The sequence below is a fragment of the Leptonychotes weddellii genome, chromosome 9 (genome assembly GCF_054177405.1).
Source record: "Leptonychotes weddellii isolate Sample4059 chromosome 9, ASM5417740v2, whole genome shotgun sequence".
Taxonomy (NCBI): Eukaryota; Metazoa; Chordata; class Mammalia; order Carnivora; family Phocidae; genus Leptonychotes; species Leptonychotes weddellii.
The window spans coordinates 41,988,772-42,012,016 of record NC_138377.1 but is presented as its reverse complement, the minus strand read 5'-3'; the positions used below and the strand labels follow the sequence as shown (position 1 = coordinate 42,012,016).

The following is a 23,245-nucleotide window of genomic DNA, read 5'->3' as shown; positions in this document are numbered from 1 at the left end:
TTTTTTTTTTTAAAGATTTTATTTATTTATTTGAGAGAGAGAGAATGAGAGAGAGCACATGAGAGGGGGGAGGGTCAGAGGGAGAAGCAGACTCCCTGCCGAGCAGGGAGCCCGATGCGGGACTCGATCCAGGGACTCCAGGATCATGACCTGAGCCGAAGGCAGTCGCTTAACCAACTGAGCCACCCAGGCGCCCGACCCCTCTTCCCACTCTTCAAAAGAACAAGACTGACCCTACAGGGAGTAAGCAGTCGGCAGTGACTCCCGCCTGCCACAGTCTTGGAGAAAAGAAAGAGCTAGACAGTGCCTACCATTAGCAGGTCTGAGCTGTAGAAACTAAAGCAGTAACTTTATCTTACTTCCCACCTCCATCACTGCTGTGGATTATCTTCATATGCTCCTCCTCCGGGGTGGGGAAGGACACCTGTCCTCCTACGTGAACTGATTCATGGCTATGTTCTCTTCTCCCTGGTCCCCATTGTCCTCACACTCCTACCCCATTCTCCGTCAGGGCGGAAGCTGGTCTGAATCCATAAGTGACAGGAAGGTACCCCCTTATGAACTGAGGTAGCACTGCAGGACCCTGCCTCTTCCATTCCACCCTGAACCAGGGCGTTTGTACAGCAGAAAGGCTGTGATGTAGAAACCGGCATGGCTTCTACGCCTTTCTTTTGCGTTACTAGTAGAAACTTTTGATGTCATGTTAGGAGTTAAATCAACTTTTTTGGGTCGGGACAAAGATGCAGAACACGTATCTATGAGAGAAAAAGCATTTCCAGTTCCACTAAACGACTTAGAATCCAACTTAGAGGCCATAAACCCTTTCTGAGTTGGGCAGTGCCGGTCTTGGCCTGGTGAGAATTGGGAGGTCAGTTCTTGGAGTCTCATCTGTGATTCTTGAGTGTATAATTAAAAATAGCCCCTATCCCCAGCCACTTAAATAGCTTGGGAATGGGCTCTGAGGGGACCACATGCTTGTGAACAGGATTATTATTCCCTAAATCCTTTAGAGGAAGACAACAGGAGGAAAAGGTCTCTCCTTTGATCATGACTAACCCATTGCATAAATATATTATAAAACATAAAGGCAGTGATTTTCAACAGGTTCCCCTGTTTTCAAGTCAATTTGCCTTTTATCATGAGAACTCAATCCTTGCTATATGTCGATTTTTAAGTCTCCCTGTCTAAACACACACACACACACATTTATATGAATATTTATTTCCCCCCTTTATTTACTATTAAGCCAGGGGCAGCTCCAGAGTTGCCAAATGGAAGGGGCTTGGAGCTAGAAGTCTGGTTAGAAAGAGTAGGGGAGTAGGAGGTTTGCTTTGAAGCTGTGTTTTTATTTAGATTGCCTGTTTATGGCTTGAGGACACCAGATGAAGATTATGAGGGCCCTTTATGATAGTGGCATTGACACTATCAGCAAATATTATCCAGGTTTGCTTCTGCATGGATTCATGGCCAAGATTCCCAAAGAGTAGGGGAAACCTAGGGTAAACATAATCAGAAAGCCAGACACACTGATCCTTGCCTTGGGGCTAACATGACATGTTATCCAGATGAAGAATTGGTAACTCACGAGGCCCCAAATAGATATTTGAACTGTACCTTGAATGGGGAGTATCAAGTTGACTTTTAGTAAGGAAATTTACATTGACCATTGACTAATTTTACTTTGTCAATAGATTATTGATACTTGTTAGAACCTTTCATTTGCACAGCACTTTAAACCTTATGAAATGCTGTAGTATCCTGATTTTGGTTGTCTCGTGGAGGGCTTACCTGATGATTCCAAAGTCGCAGCTACTGTCTGGTGCATACATTCTGCTATTTCAGAATGCTTGCCATGGGCCCTGGGAGGGGGGACACTTTCCCCTCATGTCCTTTTCGTCTACTTGGCCCACACTAAAACTGTGGTCAGAAATGGCCTTCACCAATCTCCCACAGAAGGCAGGTATCATTTCCACACATCCTAACTGGGACACCGTTAGACAAGGCAAAGACCTGTGGTGGCCTTCAGAAATTCTCCTGTTCCTCCAACAGAACATATGCAGTCCAATAGAAGTACATTGAGCCACATACGGAATTTTAAATGTTTTATTAGCCAAATAACAAAAAGTAAAAAGAAATGGTAAAAATTAATCAGTAATTTTATTTAACCCAATATATCCAAAATATTTTCACTTCAAAATGTAATCAATGTAAAGCGATTATTAATGAGCTATTCCAACTAATTGACTTCCTTGTTCCCAGAAAGTACTAGCAATCTACTCTATCTCTGTCTGTTTCTTCCTCAGGATAACAGAGCTGCTTTCTATTTCCCTCAAAAGTGGGCCACACCACTGGCCCAGTAAAGAGATTTCACAGCTGTGTACCCAGTGGGGCACCAGGCTTTTCCAGTGATCCAGGAGTGAGGGAAGGAGGGGAGTGGGAAATTTAGGAAACCTGGAACCATTCACGTCAGCATTGTCCCAAGGGGGGGAGGGTGCAGGTTAGAATTACTGCTTCCTCCAAGAACACCAGTCTTCCACACATCCTAACTGGGACTTCCAATGTTTGGAAGTGATAACTATGGAAATGTAAAATACCCAGCACCCTGTAATGAAGTCAAGTTCAACCTTCAAATATCATTATTGTCAACATCAAAATGGCTAACTTTTTGACTGTTAATTTTTACGTACACTAACCCATTATCTTCACAACAACCTGCAAAATAGATAGTATTATTGTTTCTGTTTTACAGATGAGGCAAATAACATCCTGGGTCCCCCAGCTAGTGAGTGCTAGAGCTGGGATTCAAAGCCAGACAGTTTAAAAATGCACAGAGTCTATCCTCCCAACCACAGTACTATCAGAGAAAAAGTACTTCTTTCAGGGGTAACGTGTGAAATTCATAAAGGAATGGTGAAGATGTTATAAGTATCTAGATCATTTTGTCTCAATTCCAACTTGTTAGCCTTTTTTTTTAAAGATTTTTTTTAATTAATTAATTTATTTATTTGAGAGAGAGCGAGAGAGCACTCACACCCCAGTTGGGATGGGGAGGAAGGAGCAGAGGGGGAAAGAATCCCAAGTGGACTCGGTGTTAAGCACCGGGGTGGGGTGGGGGGGCTCGATCCCACAACCCTATGATCATGACCTGAGCCAAAACCAAGAATCAACACTCAACTGACTGAGCCACCCAGGTGCCCCCCCCCAACTTGTTCACTTTAAAAATAAAATGGCAAAGACCTTTTTTTCCATGCCCATCAAGGGGCCTGAGCTGGGGCCAAGTGTGCGGTTCCTTTCTTTCTTCTCCACAGTCCTATGAATTGAAAGGCTGACACTGAGATTTAAGGAGATTGGCTAATATAAATACTGGTCTAAATTAAGAAATAATCAGATTACCCCTCACATAAAATCTTCTGTTGTTGCACATAAAACATTTCTTATGTGATTAAAAAAAAAAACAAAAAACCTCTGTTGTCGTTAGGAAATGGCATTAATTTGGCTGCCCAATATGAAATCATGCATGGGACCAACAACATATTCCAAACTGTTTATGTACTAAAGGGATAGTGTATAAATTAATGAATTCCTCCTTATGTTGATCAGCTGTTGCCACCATTTCACAGAGATAAATAGAAACTTTTTTCCTGAAATGGAACAGAACACAGAAATTATATCAGACCTCCATTCTTGCCTCAGATACTGTTTGTGTTTTAATTTCCAACCCACGTCAAGTTACTTGGTCACTACTTTGCCGATAGCTGTGGACAGCTGCTGGTCATTTTAAACTGCTTTCTACTTGCCATTAGAATATTTTATTCAGTTCCAAAATTTCAAAAGTGAACCATTGCCTCATTCTAAAACTGTCTTCATCTTTAGAAATTCTTTAGGGCTGTAATTTCTAGGCAAACCTGATTAGTGGAAATATGATCTTCAAAATACAGAACAAACTCAAGTAAACAGTGCTGGAGTTTCCTGTTCATTCCTGGAACTCTTCATGTAAAATGTAACATGAATGGGGGTTGTAAAACTTTTATGAAATTTGTTGATTATGTACATGGAAAATACCACAGTTCTAGTAGGGATAAAAGAGAAATTCAGAACTCTTCATGCATAACCACAGTGAATTTGCTTGGTAATATTTTAAGTTATATCCATGAACTATGGGAAATCCTTTTATCATTTCTGCATCACCAATGGTATGCTTCGGGATTGGTGAAATCATTTTAAGACACGTGACCTTTTAAGAGAACGTTCCTCTATATGAGTGTTTTCATTTGACACCTTTTCCTTTGCCATTATAAAATGGTGGTTGTGATAAAGAAAAACAGCTTTTAAGGATGGTGTTTCTTTCTTTGGCATGTCAAGAGCCCGTCACAGTATTAAGTTAAAAATAAAGGGTCTGCCTTGGGCTCAGGTCATGATCTGGGGTCCTAAGATGAGTCTCGCATCAGGCTTCCTGCTCAGCAGGGAGTCTGCGTCCCCCTCCTTCTGCCCCTCCCCTGATCGTGCTTGCTCTCTCTCTGTCTCATAAATAAATAAAATCTTTTTTTTTTTTAAAGGAATGGAATGGAATAGGATAGGATAGAAATGGTGAGGGACTGATCTCCAGAAACATGGTGTTTAGGAAGACAAGTTTCTTTCCACCTTAAGGTTTAAGACCCAGTTAATTTGCAACTTGGTCTGCTCGGTTTCCATTCGCTTCTCCTGTCCTCTATTTTGTAGCTTCTGACCACCAAACTCCATCCTTATCTTGATCTCACATCCACTGTGCCTCAGTTTATATGACCAATATATACCAAGCTTCATTCTTCTCAGAATAATTTGCTGCCTAAAATTGCCCCCCTCTAACAGAACACTAGACTGAAGTCTTCTGCAGTTAGGACATATGGGTGATGGGAAGGGCCAGGAATAGGGAAAGTGCATTTGGGCAAGCCAAAAACTTCCCGTGGACCAGGGTTCTTCCTGAATTCCATGGATAGCACCTGGATCACTTTGAAATCATTTGCAAAATCTTGTGTTTATATGAGTTCTGGGTAGATGTTCCAGTGTGCCCATCATTTTTTTTTAAGAATTAAGAGCCATGAGCCTGGAATATACAAGCCCAGAGCTCTAAACTTTAGCATTAACTCTCTTTGTGTCCAGCCCTGGGATTACTGGAAGCACAATGCAGGGAACACTCTTTGGTGCTGGAGCCCTATCTATGCCCCAGTCTTTCCTCAAAGGGACAGAGGCTCCTGTTCCCTCCACCACAAAGCACCTGGGATTTGGGGGAAGGGATTTCTTTAAAACATCATATACCTGGAAAATACTGTCCCCCCAAAAGTTTTTTGTTTAAAAAAAATTTTTTTTGAAGTATAGCTGACACCAAAAGTTTTTTAAAGAAGGGATTATATAGGGGCACCTGGGTGGCTCAGTTGGTTAAGCATCTGCCTTTGGCTCAGGTCATGATCCCAGGATCCTGGGATCAAGCCCCGCATCGGACTCCTTGCTCAGCAGGAAGCCTGCTTCTCCCTCTCCCTCTGTTCCTCCCCCTGCTTGTGCTCTCTCTCTCTCTGTCAAATAAATAAATAAAATCTTAAAAAAAAAAAAGAATGGATTATATAAAGCCATAGCCAGGACACCAAATGTCTTTCACAAGGCAGGTAAACATATAATAATCTCTGCCTGCAATTTAACTGCGCAAAGTGTGGAGGAAAGAGGGGTGCCTGGGTGGCTCAGTCGATTGAGCATCCGACTCTTGATTAAGACTTATGAATCGCTGACCTCTACCTCTGAAGCTATAATATATTATATGTTAATTAATTGAATTTAAATAAAAAATACAAGTGAAAAAAATTTTTTAATAAAATCTTTTAGTAAACATCCAATATATTTATACATATATATAAATTATACATATGTAGCACTATGCAGACATATCATGTAGATTACCAAAAAAAAAGTGTGAAGGAAAGAAAAGCCCCAAAGAAAGACAAGTAGATACAGCCATGGTTTTTAAGTCGATAAACAAGAACAGTCATACCCACAAACCTTTGTGACACCTTTGCAAACAAGGCTCTTACGAAACCATATCAGTTAGTGGTGAACTTCACGTGAGACTTTACATCACAGGCCTTTTTTTTTTATTTAAGATTTTATTTATTTATTTGAGAGAGAGAGCACAAGCAAGGGAGCAGCAGAGGGAGGGGGAGAAGCAGGCTCCCCACTGAGCATCGAGCCTGGACAAGGGGCATGATCCCAGGACTCTGGGATCATGACCGGAGCTGAAGGCAGACGCTTAACCGACTGAGCCACCCATGTGCCCAGCATCACAAGCTTTTTATGTAGAAGTTGGCAGAGTGTGTGGTGGCTAAAAGGCAAGTTCTGGTCCCACTGCTTGGGAGTGTGGTTCTGTGGCTTCCCTACTTACCTGGAGTGTGATTTGGGGCATGGTAACTAATCTTCTAGGCCCTGATTTCCTCTTTGCTAAAATAGGAATAATAATATTTTGCAAGTTGGTGTAAGGATTAAACAGAATAAGGCCTACAAATTGCTTAGCCCCATGCCTGACACACAGAGGTCTTCAGTAAATATTAACTGCTATCTGTATAGGGTTCAACTTCCAAAGGAAAATCAGATTGCATATTAATGATCAGAAATTGGATTCTGGAAGCTCAACGTCATTTGTTTGACCAGGCCTAAGTGGGTCTTTTATTTTTAAGTGTGATAAATGAATAATTTTAAACTCTTTCAGGTGTTGGATAAAGGTTCTAAAACAGAGGTTCTCAACCTTGGCTGCAGGTTAGAATCACCCAGGTTGATTTAAAACCCTTGATACCCATGTTACAGCCCAGATTAATTATATCAGAGTCTCTGGGGGTGGGAGCAAGCCATCAGAGTAGTTTTAACAATCCTCAGGTGATTTCAATGAACAACCAAATAAAGTTCTCATCTGCTCTAACGTTCTGAAACCACAATGGAGTTGCATTAACAGTAGGGAAGTAGCTCAGAAGAACAGTGCCCCGGCCGGAGCCAAGATGAAATTTTCCACGGGAGGCTGAAAGGATTCTATATCATCATAGAAGTTGAATCTAAAGAACACTGATTTTCATCCATACCACTTTGTAGGTATCAAAACAAACTCTATATTCTTAGCAAAGCCCTATAGAGTGAGCCTATCCTAAGAACTTAAAACTAACTCGTTTAGATTTTTCTCATAGCAAATTGATTAGTAGTGTAGGCAAAAACGTGTTTAAGTTCTATCAGCCTCCGAAGCTGAATTCCGGAATCTCACTGAAACATCACTCATTAACTGACCTATCAATTGGGTCAGCCTTTAATTAAAGTCTAGGATCAGCTGGAAGGAGAGGGGAATGTGGAGTTATTGGGTTTCAGTTTGGGGTGATGAAAAAAAGATTCTGGAGAAGGATGGTGGTGATGTAGTCTGTGTTTTTACCTGATGGCCAGTCAGGGGCGGCCACCAGAGGAGCACGGGAGAGGCTCAGGAAAATAAAGTTTGTCATACTGACAGGTCCTGTGCACAACACCAGGGCCAACACCAGGGCCACAAGGGAAAACAGTAGTGTGGGTCCGGAGGCAGAAGGGACAGAAGCAGGAGGACAACCTGGGCCTTTACAGAGGAATATTGCCTCCTGGGATATAGGGCCAGATGGAGGGGCCCCGGCTTGATTACTGTGCATATCAAAGGACTGCTTCAGGGGAGCCCTGGGCTGTTCTTAAGAATGTAGCCCTGGGGAGGGGCAGTCTCTTCCCTGCCAGAAAGCTTTTAAGATGTCAAAGCATCTTGATATACAGAAAACAAAAAACATAGACAATACAGTTGCACAACAATATATATGTACTTAATGTCACTGATGATACACTTGAAAATGGTTAAAATGGTAGATTTTATGCTGTGTGTATTTCACAATCAAAAACAAACCCAAGTATCCATATCAAAAACTGAACTCTAGGCAAAAGGCAAGAACCAAAGGGGGAAAAAATGGGGAGGTCGGAAAAGACAAAACTTACATCAGAAACTTCAAGGGTCACTTTTCCCAGCGTCAAAAGAAGAAATTGCCTTCTATAAAATCTTTGCCACCTCCTGAGATGCAAATTTTAAGCATTTCTAAAAATTACCTAGCATAGTGGACAAAAAGGAAAGGAAACAAATAGTACAGAATTGCTTCATCCTCTAAAACCATTTTTCACTTCTCATTGCTCTGTCACTCTAACGAGATCAGGAGCGATGATACCGTACAGGTCATTCGCCACTGAAAACCCGACTCGTCTCCATGTGTGACGCCGGAGCACTAAACCCTCGCCACACCGCCCAGGATGGCTGCCCAATTCACTGTCATCGCATGCTTTGGTGAAGCTCGATCATAAACTCTGCTACAGACTTTTTGTCCAACAGAGTGTCAGTTGTTTGTGTAGTAACTAATATACTTGAATCTATCAGACTTTTGTACGCTCTTATCCTGAATTTCTAAACTCCCAAATCGCTCCTTAGACATACCATATAAGCACTGTATATTTCTCAGCCAAAATAGTTTGGCTGACAAGAAAATGATTGCTCCATTGCATATTCCCACCTAACTTTCCTCTTCTCTGTATAAATCAGGGAAATCCACCATCACTTCTTTTTCCTTGCTCATGCGCCAAGTCTCTCCTCCATCCCCTATTCCAAGATTCTTGGCATAAACACCTGTGGCTGCCAAACCTTTCCACTCTTATGCTAACATAAGCAACCCAAAGATGACTACTCTTCTCCTTCCCTGCAATTCGCTTTGTAGAACCAGTTGCCAGATGCCTGCAGAATAAGTACCAGGGGAAAAGGAAATAAACCATTCCTTTTTCTGGGAAAGGACTGTGGAGGAATGAAGTTGTAGCTCTCTAACTCACTCCCACTGGTAAGAAAGTCCCTAGAACATTATAAAGAATTGGTTTCAAAGATTGGGTATGAGGGGCGCCCGGGTGGCTCAGTCGGTTAAGCATCTGCCTTCAGCTCTGGTCATGATCCCAGGGTCTTGGGATCCAGCCCCGAGGCAGGCTCCCTGCTCAGTGGGGAGTCTGCTTCTCCTTCTCCCTCTCCCCAGACCCCCGCTCCTGTGTTCACTCTCTTTCTCTCTCAAATAAATCTTTAAAAAAAAGACTGGGTGTGATTTCTTTCCATTTGTTTTCCTCTTTTCTGTAAGCTATGTGAAGTGTTTGATCGTTATCAAGCATGTCCTGTTCTATTCCTTTCAATCTTACCAAAAAGTTGCATTGATCCCAAAATATATAAGGAATCAGATGAGAGCTGGTATACCTGTTTGAAAACATTAGTCAGTGTGCAAAATATGTCACGTTTCCAGTATTTAGAACATTGTTCTAAAGGCCTTTGTTTTAATATAGGCTATCTGAATGTAGCCCATGGTTGAGCCCTTTACTAACTAGTGTCAAGGAAGTTGTAATTTATGTCCTGAGTCTGCCAACTAAGTGGCCTGGGAACTTGGGCAAGTCACCTAACTTCTCTCATGTCAGTGTCCTCACTGGTAATCTGGAGATATGGACAACATTGTGGGGTCCTTACTGAGCAAGCACTGTTTTAAATAGCGTACACATACTACTTCCTGTCATCTTCCCAACAAACCTAAGAAGTAGTATTGCTATCATTATCACCCATTTTAAAGATGTAGTAACTGAGGCACAAAGAGGTTAGTGTTCTTTCCTGTGGTTCCAAAGCTATATATGGAGCCAGGATTGAAACCCAGGCAGTCCCATGTCCAGAACCCATGCTCTGGGTACCTTTTCTCACTGAACTGTGATAATTAAATCAGATTAAATATTTGGACGTAAATGTAACATATTGTTATTACCTCTCCTGAAGTTCACTTCCTCGTCTGTCAAAAGGAGACAATACTTATATTTCAGAGTTTTTGTCAGGAATAAACATATGGAAGAAGACTGAGATTTTGCTACCCATCTGTCAACACCCCTGGTTCAACAAAAAAACCCCATTTTGCTCTTAAGAAATTGCACATGCTCCAAGCCTGTCCACTGCTACAATATAAAACTAATATCATTTTTCCTTTCTGCTTCTTACAGATTTTTGCATATATGGATGAAACCGCCCAAAAAAACAAGTGGGACCTCCAAGCTCTTAGATTTTTATCAATCAATTCAATAATTGACCCTTGGGTCTTTGCCATCCTTAGGCCTCCTGTTCTGAGACTAATGCGTTCAGTCCTCTGTTGTCGGGTTTCATTAAGAACACAAGATGCAACACCAACTTCCTGTTCTCTACAGTCCAATGCCAGTAAGTAGATTGACCTTTGTCGACGATAGTTAAGAAGTGCTTCATTAGCCAGCATCTGGAAGATCATTTTGAAATGGCTGCTTGGAGAAATGAAAAAAGTAAGTTTACAAATCCAACAACGCCACCCTAATAAAACAGAGTGAACAAACCTCTCAGCGATAGATTGGGGCTACAGAGGTGCTGACAAGGCACTTCATGGAAGGTGTTAGAAGGATCTATAAGACCTACCCTCCATGAGCAGGTCAATGAGGTTGGGCTTTGGAGGAAAAACCAGCTGCTTTGAGGATCCAGTTGCCTTTTGATTTAAGCTTTCCTGTTGAGTGAGAAAGCATGTGGTTTTGTAATTTGTTTAAAACCCTAAATAGTTACTGTGTTTTCTATTTTAATCTTCTACGCTACTGTCGTTATAAACACGCAGTGTGCAGTCAGACCAGATGAAACTTCGTGTGTCTCCTCTACAAAGGCAGTACTTGGAAGCGACTAAGACTGGTGTCTTGTGTTGCTTAACAAACCCTTTGTCTGGCCAATGAATTTGGAAATCACAGGCACTTTGTACCGTCCTATTTGTGTATATGGGAGGTCTCTCTGGTCACCACGGTATTATGTGTGAAGAAGGCTCAGCTGGTTAACGTCACCTTTTTACTAGTCCTCTAGAAGCTGTGTGTCAAAGTATTTGGTTATTTATTTGATAATGTCCATTGTGCTAAGAGTAATCAAGAACACTTTTGGAATTTTCCTCTCAACAAGAAATAATAGGCTATTAAGAGAGTTTCAAATTCTGATTAATACTCTTCATTCTATTTCCAGGGAGGGGAAATGTGGCTATGTCTGAAGCTGAATATTAGAATTAAAAACTGAAAAATCTGGTCAATTCTCAATAAACCCTGAAACTCTTCTATTGCTCATGATGAGGCTGTGACTAACATCTACTTGATAAGATGACTGTGTTTTAGCAAAACTCATGCATCTACACTTTTATCCAGGAAACATGGTTTGACTCATACTATATAGGAAATCATGCAACAGTGAGTCATGTCTTAATATGTTTCTAAATCTAGATGTTTGGCATGGTATAAACCCAGCATCAGGGTTTCAGCAAATTTGCACCGTTCGATCATCTTAGTTACTGCGTAAACTCATCTGAAATGTTATGAAAATAAACTATGAAACAAAAATTTGAAAATGGAATAGTATTTGATGAATTCCCCCAAGTAACAGTTTCTAGAGTAGATATAATATTTTTAATAAGATAAAAGTAGAAAAAATATATTTATTTTGGCAGGCAGGTTTTTAAAGTGTGGTTGCATTATAATTTAGATATTAAAATATTCAGTATAGTACTTGGTATTAGAGGATTTTTTTCCCCTTACAGTATGATCTTCAGAATAGTAGAACCATTTTATTTATTTATTTATTTTGCAGTGAGTGTTATTACAGGATAGCTGTTATAAAAAAAGAAAAAGTGATGTTAGTTTTTTCCAAAGTCTCATTGAATTGCTTATGTAAAACCATCTCCTATAAGTAGTTATCAAACTAGGTGATCACTTAAAGTGATTCCAAACCAATCTAGCATCAGACACAATCTATGTCAAATCAGCTCTTATTTTTAAAAGAATAAATAAGTGGTTTGCTTTTCTACTAATTTAAACAAATCAGGCAAAATTTAACTTAACTGAAATCTGGACGGGTAAATAAATCTTCCCTGCACACAAGTATTCTAAAGTTAAGAAATTGTTCTAAATAGGATTAATTACGCTCATGGGTAATTCCTAAACATAAAATTCTGAAGTTACTTTGAATCTGGAAGATTGATTTCTTTTATCAGATGACTGTTTTTTCCACCAAATGAAAATGTTAACTACAATCCTTTACTCCACCTCACCACTCCCCAAAAATTCTGGAATAATGCCTGAGAACTTTTAAAAAAGGAAAAGGCACACTTGAACATAGTATCACTAGTAGGAACACAATGATTCACTCTGGGGGCCCAATATATAAGAATTTAAACCACTTATTTAAGAACTAGTAGGTTTCCAGAGCTTTGTTTCTTAATGTACTCCTGCTCCTTGCATTGTGTTAAATGGCTAAATCCTATTGTTTCACCTGCATATACAAAGAAGGAATTGAATGTAAAAATCCTATGTAATAGTGAATCACCTATTACTAATGGCAATTTAAAGGTAACAAAAAAATTTACTTAGAATAGATATGTAAATATTTCCTTTCTAAAAATCTCATCACATCAGACATGCCTGTTTATACTTACTGACTCATTTTCAAATTAAATAAAAAGCAAGGGCTTAGCCTGGTATATTAGAGAACTGAGCTGTGATAAAAGAAGATACCAATTTTATTCATTGTCCCCGACAGTCAGTGGGATGAAAAGTGGATTTTCACCTCAAAATGCCAGCCCTAAATTTAGGTGTCCAGGAATTGGATGGGCCAGAGTAGTCGGCCCTGAGCCAAATTGTTCCCAGTTCCCTGTGGCCTCAGGTCATCCAAGAGGGAACTGGGAAATTCTGGTACTGAAGTGTGGTCTTGAATCTCCAAAGATCTGATAGATGCTATAGAAAGCCTCCAAAAGACCTGAATCTCAAAGTTGTTTGGGCCCATGACAACCCAGAGCCAGAACAAAGCTCTAGAAACAGTGCCAACCCAAAACCACCATGTTGGCCAAGGCTGGGAAAATCCAGTCTGAATCACTACATCTTTGGTGTAATTCAGTTAAATTTTTGGCATCCCTGTCTGCTCATGCCAGTGCACTTTGAAAGGGTTGTTCGAATGTTCACGTGATGTCAGCTCTGATTGGAATCAAGAAAAAACTAATATATTCAGGTTTAAAATTTGATGGCATTGAAAGGCAGGGGAAGACAATTAGCTGGCATTCATGTAAAGGTTTGTTTATTTCATTTAGCCAAAACTCATGGTTCTCTGAATTTAGGAAGAGCCCCCACTTGAGCCATTTACAGATGGAGAAGCAGTCTTCTCTGCAAATGAGAAGTTTCTGTGTGTGAGCGGACAATGCCTGCTCATGCAGGTGGTGTTGCAACTTAAGTATTTGATGACGATCTTCTGCCCCATCACACACTTAACTTCATTGGATTTCCTCCCTGAGGATGCATTTATAACATACCTCCAATCACCTAACAGCATTATAATTTTTTTAATTCACAAAGCATTTTTATTACCATAAATGCACACTATGGAAATAAATATTATTTTGGCAAGTCACAAAAACTCTAGTCTCTACAGGAGACCAAGGACATGTACTGGGCATTAATTTTTATTTCAGAAAACTACTTTTTTGGGGGGTAGATTTTACAATGCTTTTAATTGTTAAGTAAATTTTCTTGGATTATATTTTTTTATTCCCTATAAAATGAATGTACTATTAAAATCCAGTTTGGGTGGTTTAATTCCATGACCCAAGTGTTTCATTTTTAAAATCTGCCACGAGTCAAATCAGGAAAGTTTCCAACAGAAAAAAGAGATGGCGTGCTCCATCTCTTTCGTGGACTGTTGAATGAAAGGAATATTTACAGAGGGCTGGGCACGTGCTCGCTTCAGCAGCACACATACAGAGGGGTGCGCAGAGTTAAGGGAATCAGCAAGGGATGGTGAGATGTCCCTCACAAGCTCTTCCACTCCTCAGCCTGAAGGGACAAGGGAGGAGCCATCACCCAATTGGAGCTGTAGCCTTAAGTAGGGAAGTAAGCACAACTGTTGCCAAACCTCAGGGAGGCAACAAGGGATCCACCTTCCCGGAAGATCTCTCCTCCTACTCTCTACTCTTCAGCCTGTTTCTCCCATTGGCCAAACCCATCTGTAATCCACAGTCAGGGGAGCCTGGGTAAAGCAGTCCATGAAGGCCTTCCTACAGGGGGAGAGTAGATTAATAGAGGGCAAGTGGAGAATATCCAGCATAAGTAAATTAAAAATATGTTTTCCTTTTTTTTTTTTTTTATTGCACCAACACAAAAAATGAAACCACAAAGTGAGCAGCCTCTCTTCCTGCCTTCTACTTCAAATATCCTCTAACAAGCTTGGGGAATAGAAATCAGCCCCATCTGTATGAAAGGGGGTGAAGTACTATAGATTCCTTCATCAAAATATTGGTCCTTAGCCCTGCTCTCCTGAGGCTGGGCGTTTACATTTATCTAACTTTGGAAGCATATGATTTTATATAATTGGAGAAAGAGAAGGGGGATCAGACCAAAGCATCTTTGTGTTTCCCCTGCCCATAGCAGTATAGCTATCTCTAGGCAGAACAAAGAGAGGGAACCATGTACACTGGTCTAGAAATGAACTGGAGCCTCATTGTTAAGGTGGACCACTAGAGTGAGAAAAATCTAGAAAAACCTCACTTAGGGACACCTGGGTGGCTCAGTCTGTTAGGCATCTGACTCTTGGTTTCAGCTCAGGTCATGATCTCATGGGTTGTGGGATTAAGTCCCTCATCAGGCTCCATGCTCAGTGGGGTGTCTGCTTGAGGATTCTCTCCCTCTGCCCCTCTGCCCACTCGTGCTCTCTCTCTCATAAATAAGTAAATCTTAAAAAAAAAAAAAGAAGAAAAAGAAAGAAGAGAGAAAGAAAGAAAGGAAAAGAAAAACATCACTTAACAATGCAGGGCAGGTTGTTCCCAAATTTAACATAGCAGGGATGGGTCTACACAGCTAAGGTAAAGAAAGAGTATATGTAGCAATTCTGCATAATTTTAAATGCTGACAGAAGTACAAGGAAAAAGCAAATTTTAACAAAATGGAAAAAGAGTAGACAAAGTTTGACTCCCAAGCCATCTGTCAAAGTTACCCTTTCTGCTACCACAGGATCTGTTTCTGCTCCTCCTTTACTCATTTCCTTTCATCCCTTTCCAGAGCCCACTGTTCCCAGCACAAACCGTCCCCTCTCCGCCCCACCACTGGGTCCTGTGTCATCTTTGATGCACACACTCAACCTTTGTCCTTTCAACAAACTCTAGATTTATTCAGGGGTTATTATAGATTTGCCAGACTGCTGAGTCTTTTTCAGACAAGTTATTTAACCTCTCTGACTCTTACTTTCCTTGTCTGTAACAGAAGGATAATGAAATTATCTATCTCTTCAATTATTTTGAAGCTCAAATGAGTAAATACATGCAGGACATTCAGCACAGTGCCTGGACATGGTAAATGCTAATAAGGTTAAGGATTAGTATCATCTTAGAAGCCCAGTTCAACGGCTCTTCTGACATCTTCACGTGCCTCTGGCTCAGAGTGCTCGTTCCTGGCGGGGGGCATGGTGCGAGGGGTCATGGTATCTATTTGTTGACTCTGGGTAACTGTCAAGAACAATGATGATAATCAGCATTAGGACAAGTTTGTATTTCAGAGAATGCAATGTAGACTGGCACACACGGGACAGTGTAGAGGAATGTGTAAGCATAAAAGAGAGAGCAAGAGACACAGACAGACAACAGGACCTATAACATGGCTCGGAGCCAAGTAGGGGAGCTTAGAGGGGACAGTACCTGAAACATTATTCAAACAGGATATGTTATGTGTTGGGAAACACACTCTATCACAGAGCTGAAACTGAGGGGCACCTGGGTGGCTCACTCGGTTAAGGGTCCGACTTTTGATTTCAGCTCAGGTCCTGATCTCGGGGTCGTGAGATCGAGCCCCGCATCGGGCTCCGTGCTCAGCAGGGAATCTGCTTGAGATTCTCTCTTTCCCGCTCCCTCTGTCCCTCCCCCTGCTCACACACTCTCTCTCTCTCTCTAAAATAAATAAATTAACATCTTTTATTTTACATCTTTTTAACATCTTTAAAAAAAACCTGAAACTGAGCAGATTTCATTTACACATCATCTTCCAAAGATCCCTGGAGTAAGTCCAACCCATGTGCCACAGACGACCTTTCCTATTTCTGAAAACAGCACCCAGGACTTCTCCAGGCAAATATTTCTGATTACTTCAGCTATCACTTATGTGACACCTCACCATTTTGGTGCCTCCCCCAGATCTTATCCGACTTATCAATGTCCACCTTAATATGCGGGGCCAGAACCAAACACGAACACATAATTCTAAACCAGTCGATACTGAGTGCTGATACATCAGTTGTTGGCTTGATCTGAACATTATTCTCATTAATGAACCTGAGTATTACAAGCCTTATTAACAATTAGGTCATAACTTTATAACCTTCAACAAATGAAAGAAGCACAGTGTTCCACTTTACATAGAGGAAAACTGAGTGCAGGGGTGAAGTGAGTTGCTCACTAAGGACATTCTCATAAGATCCCCCTTATGATTATGGTGCCAATCTTGCCACCTGACATCACACAGTCATTTGGTTTCTCATGAGTCATTTGCCTATAAATTCTTGGATTGGTTCTGCAGACTAGGAATCGCAAGCTTTGAACTTATCAGCTGAAACTTGTCTTTTGTGTTAAAAACTTGGGCCTTGAGATGATGTGGAATTAGATGCCTGTGCTAAGGCCCAGAGAATAATCTCTTTCCTTGAAAATGGAACTCACTACTTTTAGTCATCAAATGATATTTTTGCCAGAATTAACTGACCAATACTCATCTCAGTCCTAAGAGTATGCATGATACATCATAAATTAAACACTTCAAAAATCAACAGCTGCACAATTAAACCTTTGAAGACACAGTTGAGACTATCTTTCAGGTTGTAGAAAGCTTCTTAACATACCCTCATTGTGAAGAGCCCAGAGGAACAAGCCAAAAAGGCTTAGGCTTTTGAAAATTCAACGTTAACTTTTCATGTTTTTAAAAATACCTGACCTCATGTTACTTGTAAAATGAAAGACACAATAACCACATCACAGTGGGCACTTCCCTGACCTGTAAAAATAAATCCTTCTGGTGTAAGTACGCATTCCAATAAAAGAAGGGCAAGCTTAACTATAAACGTGGGATCTTTATTCTCTTTACTACCTATTATGGTGACCGGGGAGTCAGACGCCCACTTCTAAGATGAAACACTAGTTCAGATGTTCACATCTGTCCATGAAATGCCAGTCTGGAAAACTAAGGAAGGTGGAGAGTCCTATCTTCCTTCCACAAATTTCTTCTGTGTTCTCAATTAAGTTATAGTGAATCACAACTGTTGCAAAAATATACTAAGTGAGGAAACAAAATTATCCTGTGTTATCAGTATTAATAGTTTTTTAAATGCCTTGCCTTTAGTTCACCTACTTGACCAGGTTAAAATACTACTCTTTGGAATCCTTTGTAATCGGAATTTGGGATTAAGAGACAAATCACATGAAAAAAAAAAAAAACTGATAGCTTTATATGTAAACAGCAGTCAGAGTGGTAAAGCTGGGATTGGAATGCAGACATCAGTTTGGTGACATGATGTGTCCGCATTCCCTAGGCCCCCTATCCCACCCCTCTCCCCCACTGCTGGCTCCGGCCCCCAGCCCAGCATGCTGTGCCTGGTGCAGGCCAGCAAGCTCCCATCTCAGATCACTTCCCTGGCTGCTGCCTTGACCTGGAATAAATGCTCTTCTTCCAGACAGCCATGGCTCACTTCTTCACTTCCTCATCTTCAAAATTTTACTCCAGTGACAGCTTCTCAGTGAGGTCTTCACTGACTCCCCTTCCTAAAATTGCACCCCCCCACTCCTCATTCCCTTTATCCTAGTCCGTCCTTTTCCAATATGAGTGACCTTAAACATACTTCAAGGTTGACATATTTATAACATTCATGGTCTCTCTCCTTGCACTAGATTGTGAGTTGCAGGAGGGAGAGACTGTTGTGTCTTTTGTTTTGATGCCCCACGTTTTAGTATCTTCCAGTCCATTCAGAGGAGCAGGCTTGCATGGGTTATCAGAGCCCAAGGGGAATGAGGAGGCTATCCACACAGGGGGTGAACTGGTGTAGGGGCTCAGAACCTGAGTGGGAGACTAGGGCATCCTTGCAAGCGGACAGCCCGGCAACAGAGTTTAGGAACCTGAGCGGGTTGAGAAGGGCATGCACTGGGGGGCTGCCTGGCATGGGCTGTCAGAACCCAAGCAGAGTGAGAACAGATGTCCAAGTGGGGCAGTCAGGGGCTCAGACTGGGGCAGATTGAGCAGAAAGAGGTAGATGTGGGGGGAAAGGCTGATGGTGGGGATGGGAGACTAGTTACAAATGGATTTATCAAACAAGCAATTATACTAAGGATAATGGAAACCAGGTCTGTCACTGCTAGAGAAATATAAAAAGAGAGAAAAGTAGAATGAATGCTGTAGTATTGAATTGGAATTGGGGGTATTGGTATTAATTCCTGTTTTTCAATTTATACAGATAAATATAGAAATAAAGGCATATCTAAGTAGGTGTGTGTGTTTTCTGGTTTTTCCTGCTGAGACTGAGATTAGCAACTACGTTCCCCAGCCAATAGCAATAAGCACATCTACCACACAGATCCTGATCTCTAAATGCCATTTTCCTCTAAAAGGAACCAGGGCTCCTTGGAGAAATGTCTCACCCCAGGCCAAGGGCAGAAAAAGTGTAAGACAAAACAGGAACATATGATTGTGCAAGAAAATTAGTGTTCAAGGAAAGAAGGAGCCATAAACAGGATATTTATATGGTCTCAGAGTACTCTGGACAAAATAACTATTAATTACAAAAGGGAAAGAGTAACTTTACAGTCAGAAATGCTGATAGACCCTGATTTAACCAGGGGATCCAAGTAAACATCCTCAGTAATGGAACCCATTTGCACTGTGAGCCGGAAGACGGGACGCAGTAGGAACACGGTGTCAGTTCTGTGGTATTTCTCCCTGCCAAAACTTTGTAACCTGAATCTAATCCCAAAACTTTGTAACCTGAATCTAATCACGGGGAAACACCAGACTAACCCAAATTGAAGAATATTCTACAAAATGCCTGGCCTGTTAATCTTCAAAAGAGTCAAGGTCATGAAAATCAAGAGAAGAGTGAAGAACCGTTCCAGACTGAAGGAAACCAAATGGACAGGACAACTAATGGCAGGGTGTGGTTCTGAACTTGACCCCATCACTATGAAGGACCCTGGGGCAACTAGCACAATTTACATGGGTTTTGAAGAACAGATGATAGGAGGCAGCAGTGTTAACTTCTCGGTTTGGGTGATTATATTGTGTTATGCAGCAGAATGTCTTTGGAGGCACTCCGTCTGTCGCAGTCCCGGGTAAGGATGCATCATCACGTCTGAAACCTAATCACAAATAATTCAAGGAAAAAATTTACAGTGTTCCCGTGAGTTTATGATGATTCCAACATTTAAAAAAAAAATTTAATGAAACAGGAAGCACAGTCCCTGCAAAAGAAAGAAAGCCAAAAAATTCATGCTTTTTGTACATAGGGAGAAATTAACAAGGTAAACTAAAATCAGAATCTAATTTCTATCACTCTGATTCAGTTTTCCTCACAAGTTTTGTTTCTGAGCCGTGAATGAGTATCTGTGAAATGAAAACTAAAACCAAATATTAATGATGGATATCTCACGGGCAGGAGAAGAGCTGTTATCTTAATCTTTCCAACCTGTTCACCACCAAGTCAGGCTAAGCATCAGTATGATGCTAATGATTTGGCTTAAAGAATTTATACACCTGTCATCACATTCCCATTAGGGAAAAGGAGATCAAACACATTTACAATTATGAGCGGTCATTTGAATTTACATGAGTTATTTTGGGGGGGCGAATGCAGCTATCTCAGCATCCACTTAATTTTAGATATCATAAGAGAAAATGATTCTGCCCAAAAGAAAACACGGTTTATCCACCAGAGGTCCAGCCCCATGCTGTGATTATTTGAGTTTGTGGACTTATGCAGCTTCCACAGAATCATCAGTTCATTCTTAACTATAAAATAGCCCGACTTCAACCTTCTTATTTCTCAGTTCAACCCGCACAGATACAATACAGTTTTGAATCTTACAAATGAAGATTATTCTTAAAGATGAATTTCTGTAAAAACTTGTCCTCATAGGAAATCTGTCTGCTCAATCATAAGTCTATGCTTAGAAACGTAGAAGAGTTGTGTTTATTCTGGAGGCTACGTGAACAGGATGCCCAGGTAAGGGAGCAGGTTGTCAGGAAATTATTCAAAACTACTGCCTCCTCCTGTTTAGCGCTCACATCCTCCCCAGCCCATCCTCCATACTGCTCTCGGTGGTATTACCCTTGGAGGCAGACCAGTGCCGTGCTTGGTATAAAGTTTGGACTCTGAAGTTGGACAGACCCCATTTCAAACCTAACTGTTGGCATATACTGTATAATCTTGAGCAAGTTAACTTAGACTTTCTAGGCCCCTTCTGTCACCTCTATCATGAGGACAGTACTTGTCCATCTCACATGCTTTAAAAAAAAATGACGGTTGCTGTTATCATCATTGATTTTTTTAATGAGAATGTGATCATATTATTAAGATCCCATATTGATAGTGTATTGGCTTCCAGCCCTCTGATGTTCAAAACTGTCTTACCATACGGCTGCACACACCTAGACCACCAGCCACACCACCACCACCAACACAAACGTCATCATACTGGTGTCTATCCAATGACACGTTACCAACAAATCTGAGGTTGACTGCGGACACTGAGGAGTCTGGTGAAGTCAGAGATGATGCAACTGACCGAATCTACATCTATGTTCACAGCAGGGATTCACCAAAGCAGTAGTGACTTGAGCAACTGCCCCACCTAGCTCCATGCCATGCAGACAATGGGAGGTACTCATACATGTCTTTTCCCCAGACGGTCCCATGATTGTTCTCTCATTTCCTTCATGGTTCTGCTCAAATGCCACTTCCACAGAGAAATCTTCCTTGACTAATATAAAATGACTCTATAAAATGTCCCCATCACTCTCTTTCCTTTTTCCCTCAGTCTCTTCATTTTTCTTTATAACCTTTATTACCCTTCTCACTACCTGGCATTATAGTTGGGGGAAGCGAGAGGGCATGTGTGCACGCACCTGTGTGGGGGCTTATTGTCTTTCTCTCCGAGTGGAAAAAAAAATCTCCATAATGGCAGGGTTTTTGTCTTTTTCATTTGCCATCAGAACAATATCTCATATGATAGGTGTTCAATAAATATTTATTAAATAAATGAAGGGATGAGTCCAATTGTCAGCTCACAGTTTGGAGACAAACAACCCCAATTTTTAATTGGGGCCAAAGGTCTTTGGAAAAAAAAATCCCCATGTTTGCTACAGGGAGATTTACAAGGAAAGAAGACAACTTTGGTACAATTCATGCAAAACAAAACAGAGCAAGCAAACAAACAAAAAAACCCAAAGTAGCCTTTGCCACATAGCTTTTAAAACACATTTGTAAAAGCATATATTTTTGTATTGTTTCTTTTCTGTTTGTTGTCATGATTGGGGCTTTTCTTTTTATGGAATAAGTTTCCAAAAATAGAACACTATAACATTGCACCTCTAGGACCTAGGAGTCTAACCTGTAACTCTTGTCCAGAACCAATTCATTTCTAAGTCATCACTGGCTCCCTATCATCCCCAGGGTAAGAGCTAAGCTCCTTAGCAGGCAAGCCAGGTTGGCCTGGGGCTGCTCACTCCCTCCTCTCATCTGAGGTACCTGTGGTGTCTGGTCTCAGTGCTGAGATACTTGCAGTTTCACCCACCATTGGCTCATGTTGCCCCTCAGTGTGCAGTGCTCTGCTCCTCTCTCCGGGTACACACCTACCCATCTTTAAGTCTCTGAGGGAGCTATTCCTGACCTTTTACTCCTACCATGACATCAATGAAGATCAAATTAATTCAACATCATGGTCAATAGTATGTTTGTAACTCTGCTAAAACTGGTTAGGACAACTTAAATTAATCCAGGTAATAAAGGTTATAAACAAAAATGAACAGACTGAGGGGAAAAGGAAAGAGAGTGAGGGGACATTTTATAATATATATATATAACACACACACACACACTCTATATGTACCTCTGAACACATATCTTTAAAATGTTTTCTTTTAATTTACAAAAAAATTCATCCTATTCCATATAGACTATAGCTTCTGAGATCCTAATTATGATAATATAATACCAATAATATAACACCAATACCTGTGGAATCATACCATCATCTACATCTATAAAAGAAACTGAAGACAGGTAGAAAAACATACCTGAGACTAGTTGTTTATTCCCCTGCAAATAATCTTACAGATAGTCCCCAACTTTTTTTTCTTTTTTTTTTTAATTATGTTGTGTTAATCACCATACATTACATCATTAGTTTTTGGTGTAGTGTTCCATGATTCATTGTTTGCGTATAACACCCAGTGCTCCATGCAGAACGTGCCCTCCTCAATACCCATCACCAGGCTAACCCATCTCCCCATCCCCCTCCCCTCTAGAACCCTCAGTTTGTTTTTCAGAGTCCATCGTCTCTCATGGTTCATCTCCCCCTCTGATTTCCCCCCCTTCATTCTTCCCCTCCTGCTATCTTCTTCTGCTTTTTAAAAAATATAATGTATTATTTGTTTCAGAGGTACAGATCTGTGATTCAACAGTCTTACACAATTCACAATGCTCACCATAGCACATACCCTCCCCTATGTCTATCACCCAGCCACCGCATCCCTCCGACCCTCCACCACTCCAGCTACCCTCAGTTTGTTTCCTGAGATTAAGAATTCCTCATATCAGTGAGGTCATATGATACATGTCTTTCTCTGATTGAAATAGTCCCCAACTTTTAAGAAAAATACAAAAAACACTTAACACTGGTTCAGTCAGATGTATCTCTGTGAACCTATTTATCATCTTAACTCAACAAGAACTTGAAATAAGGAAATCCAGTTTGTTCAGTCACAAAGTATCATATTCCAAGAAGACTTCCCGAGTATAAATTATAGCACAGAAATAATGGTGTTATACTTAGATACATTATTTTACATGAAATTTTCTCTAGGCAAAACATAAAATAAAACTGGTTTCTGATTAAAAAAAAAACTGGTTTCT

General features: G+C 40.8%; 1 protein-coding gene across 5 annotated transcripts in view; it reads left to right on the top strand.

The window, feature by feature from the left end:
- Window positions 1-23,245, top strand: part of PTGER2 (prostaglandin E receptor 2) — a 188,891-nt gene that overhangs the window by 2,702 nt on the left and 162,944 nt on the right. For 2 of the 5 annotated variants that reach the window (XR_014148475.1, XR_014148474.1), the window contains exon 2: window positions 10,066-10,374. Coding sequence is in view for 3 of the 5 variants with exons in the window: in XM_031030466.2 (XP_030886326.1) it covers window positions 10,066-10,284 (219 nt within the window). In the remaining 2 variants the exon portion in view is untranslated. Of the gene's footprint in view, window positions 1-8,771; window positions 8,889-10,065; window positions 18,606-23,245 lie in introns of those variants that run through there. The other 3 variants (XM_031030466.2, XM_006735562.3, XM_081830515.1) reach the window with 2 other exon arrangements.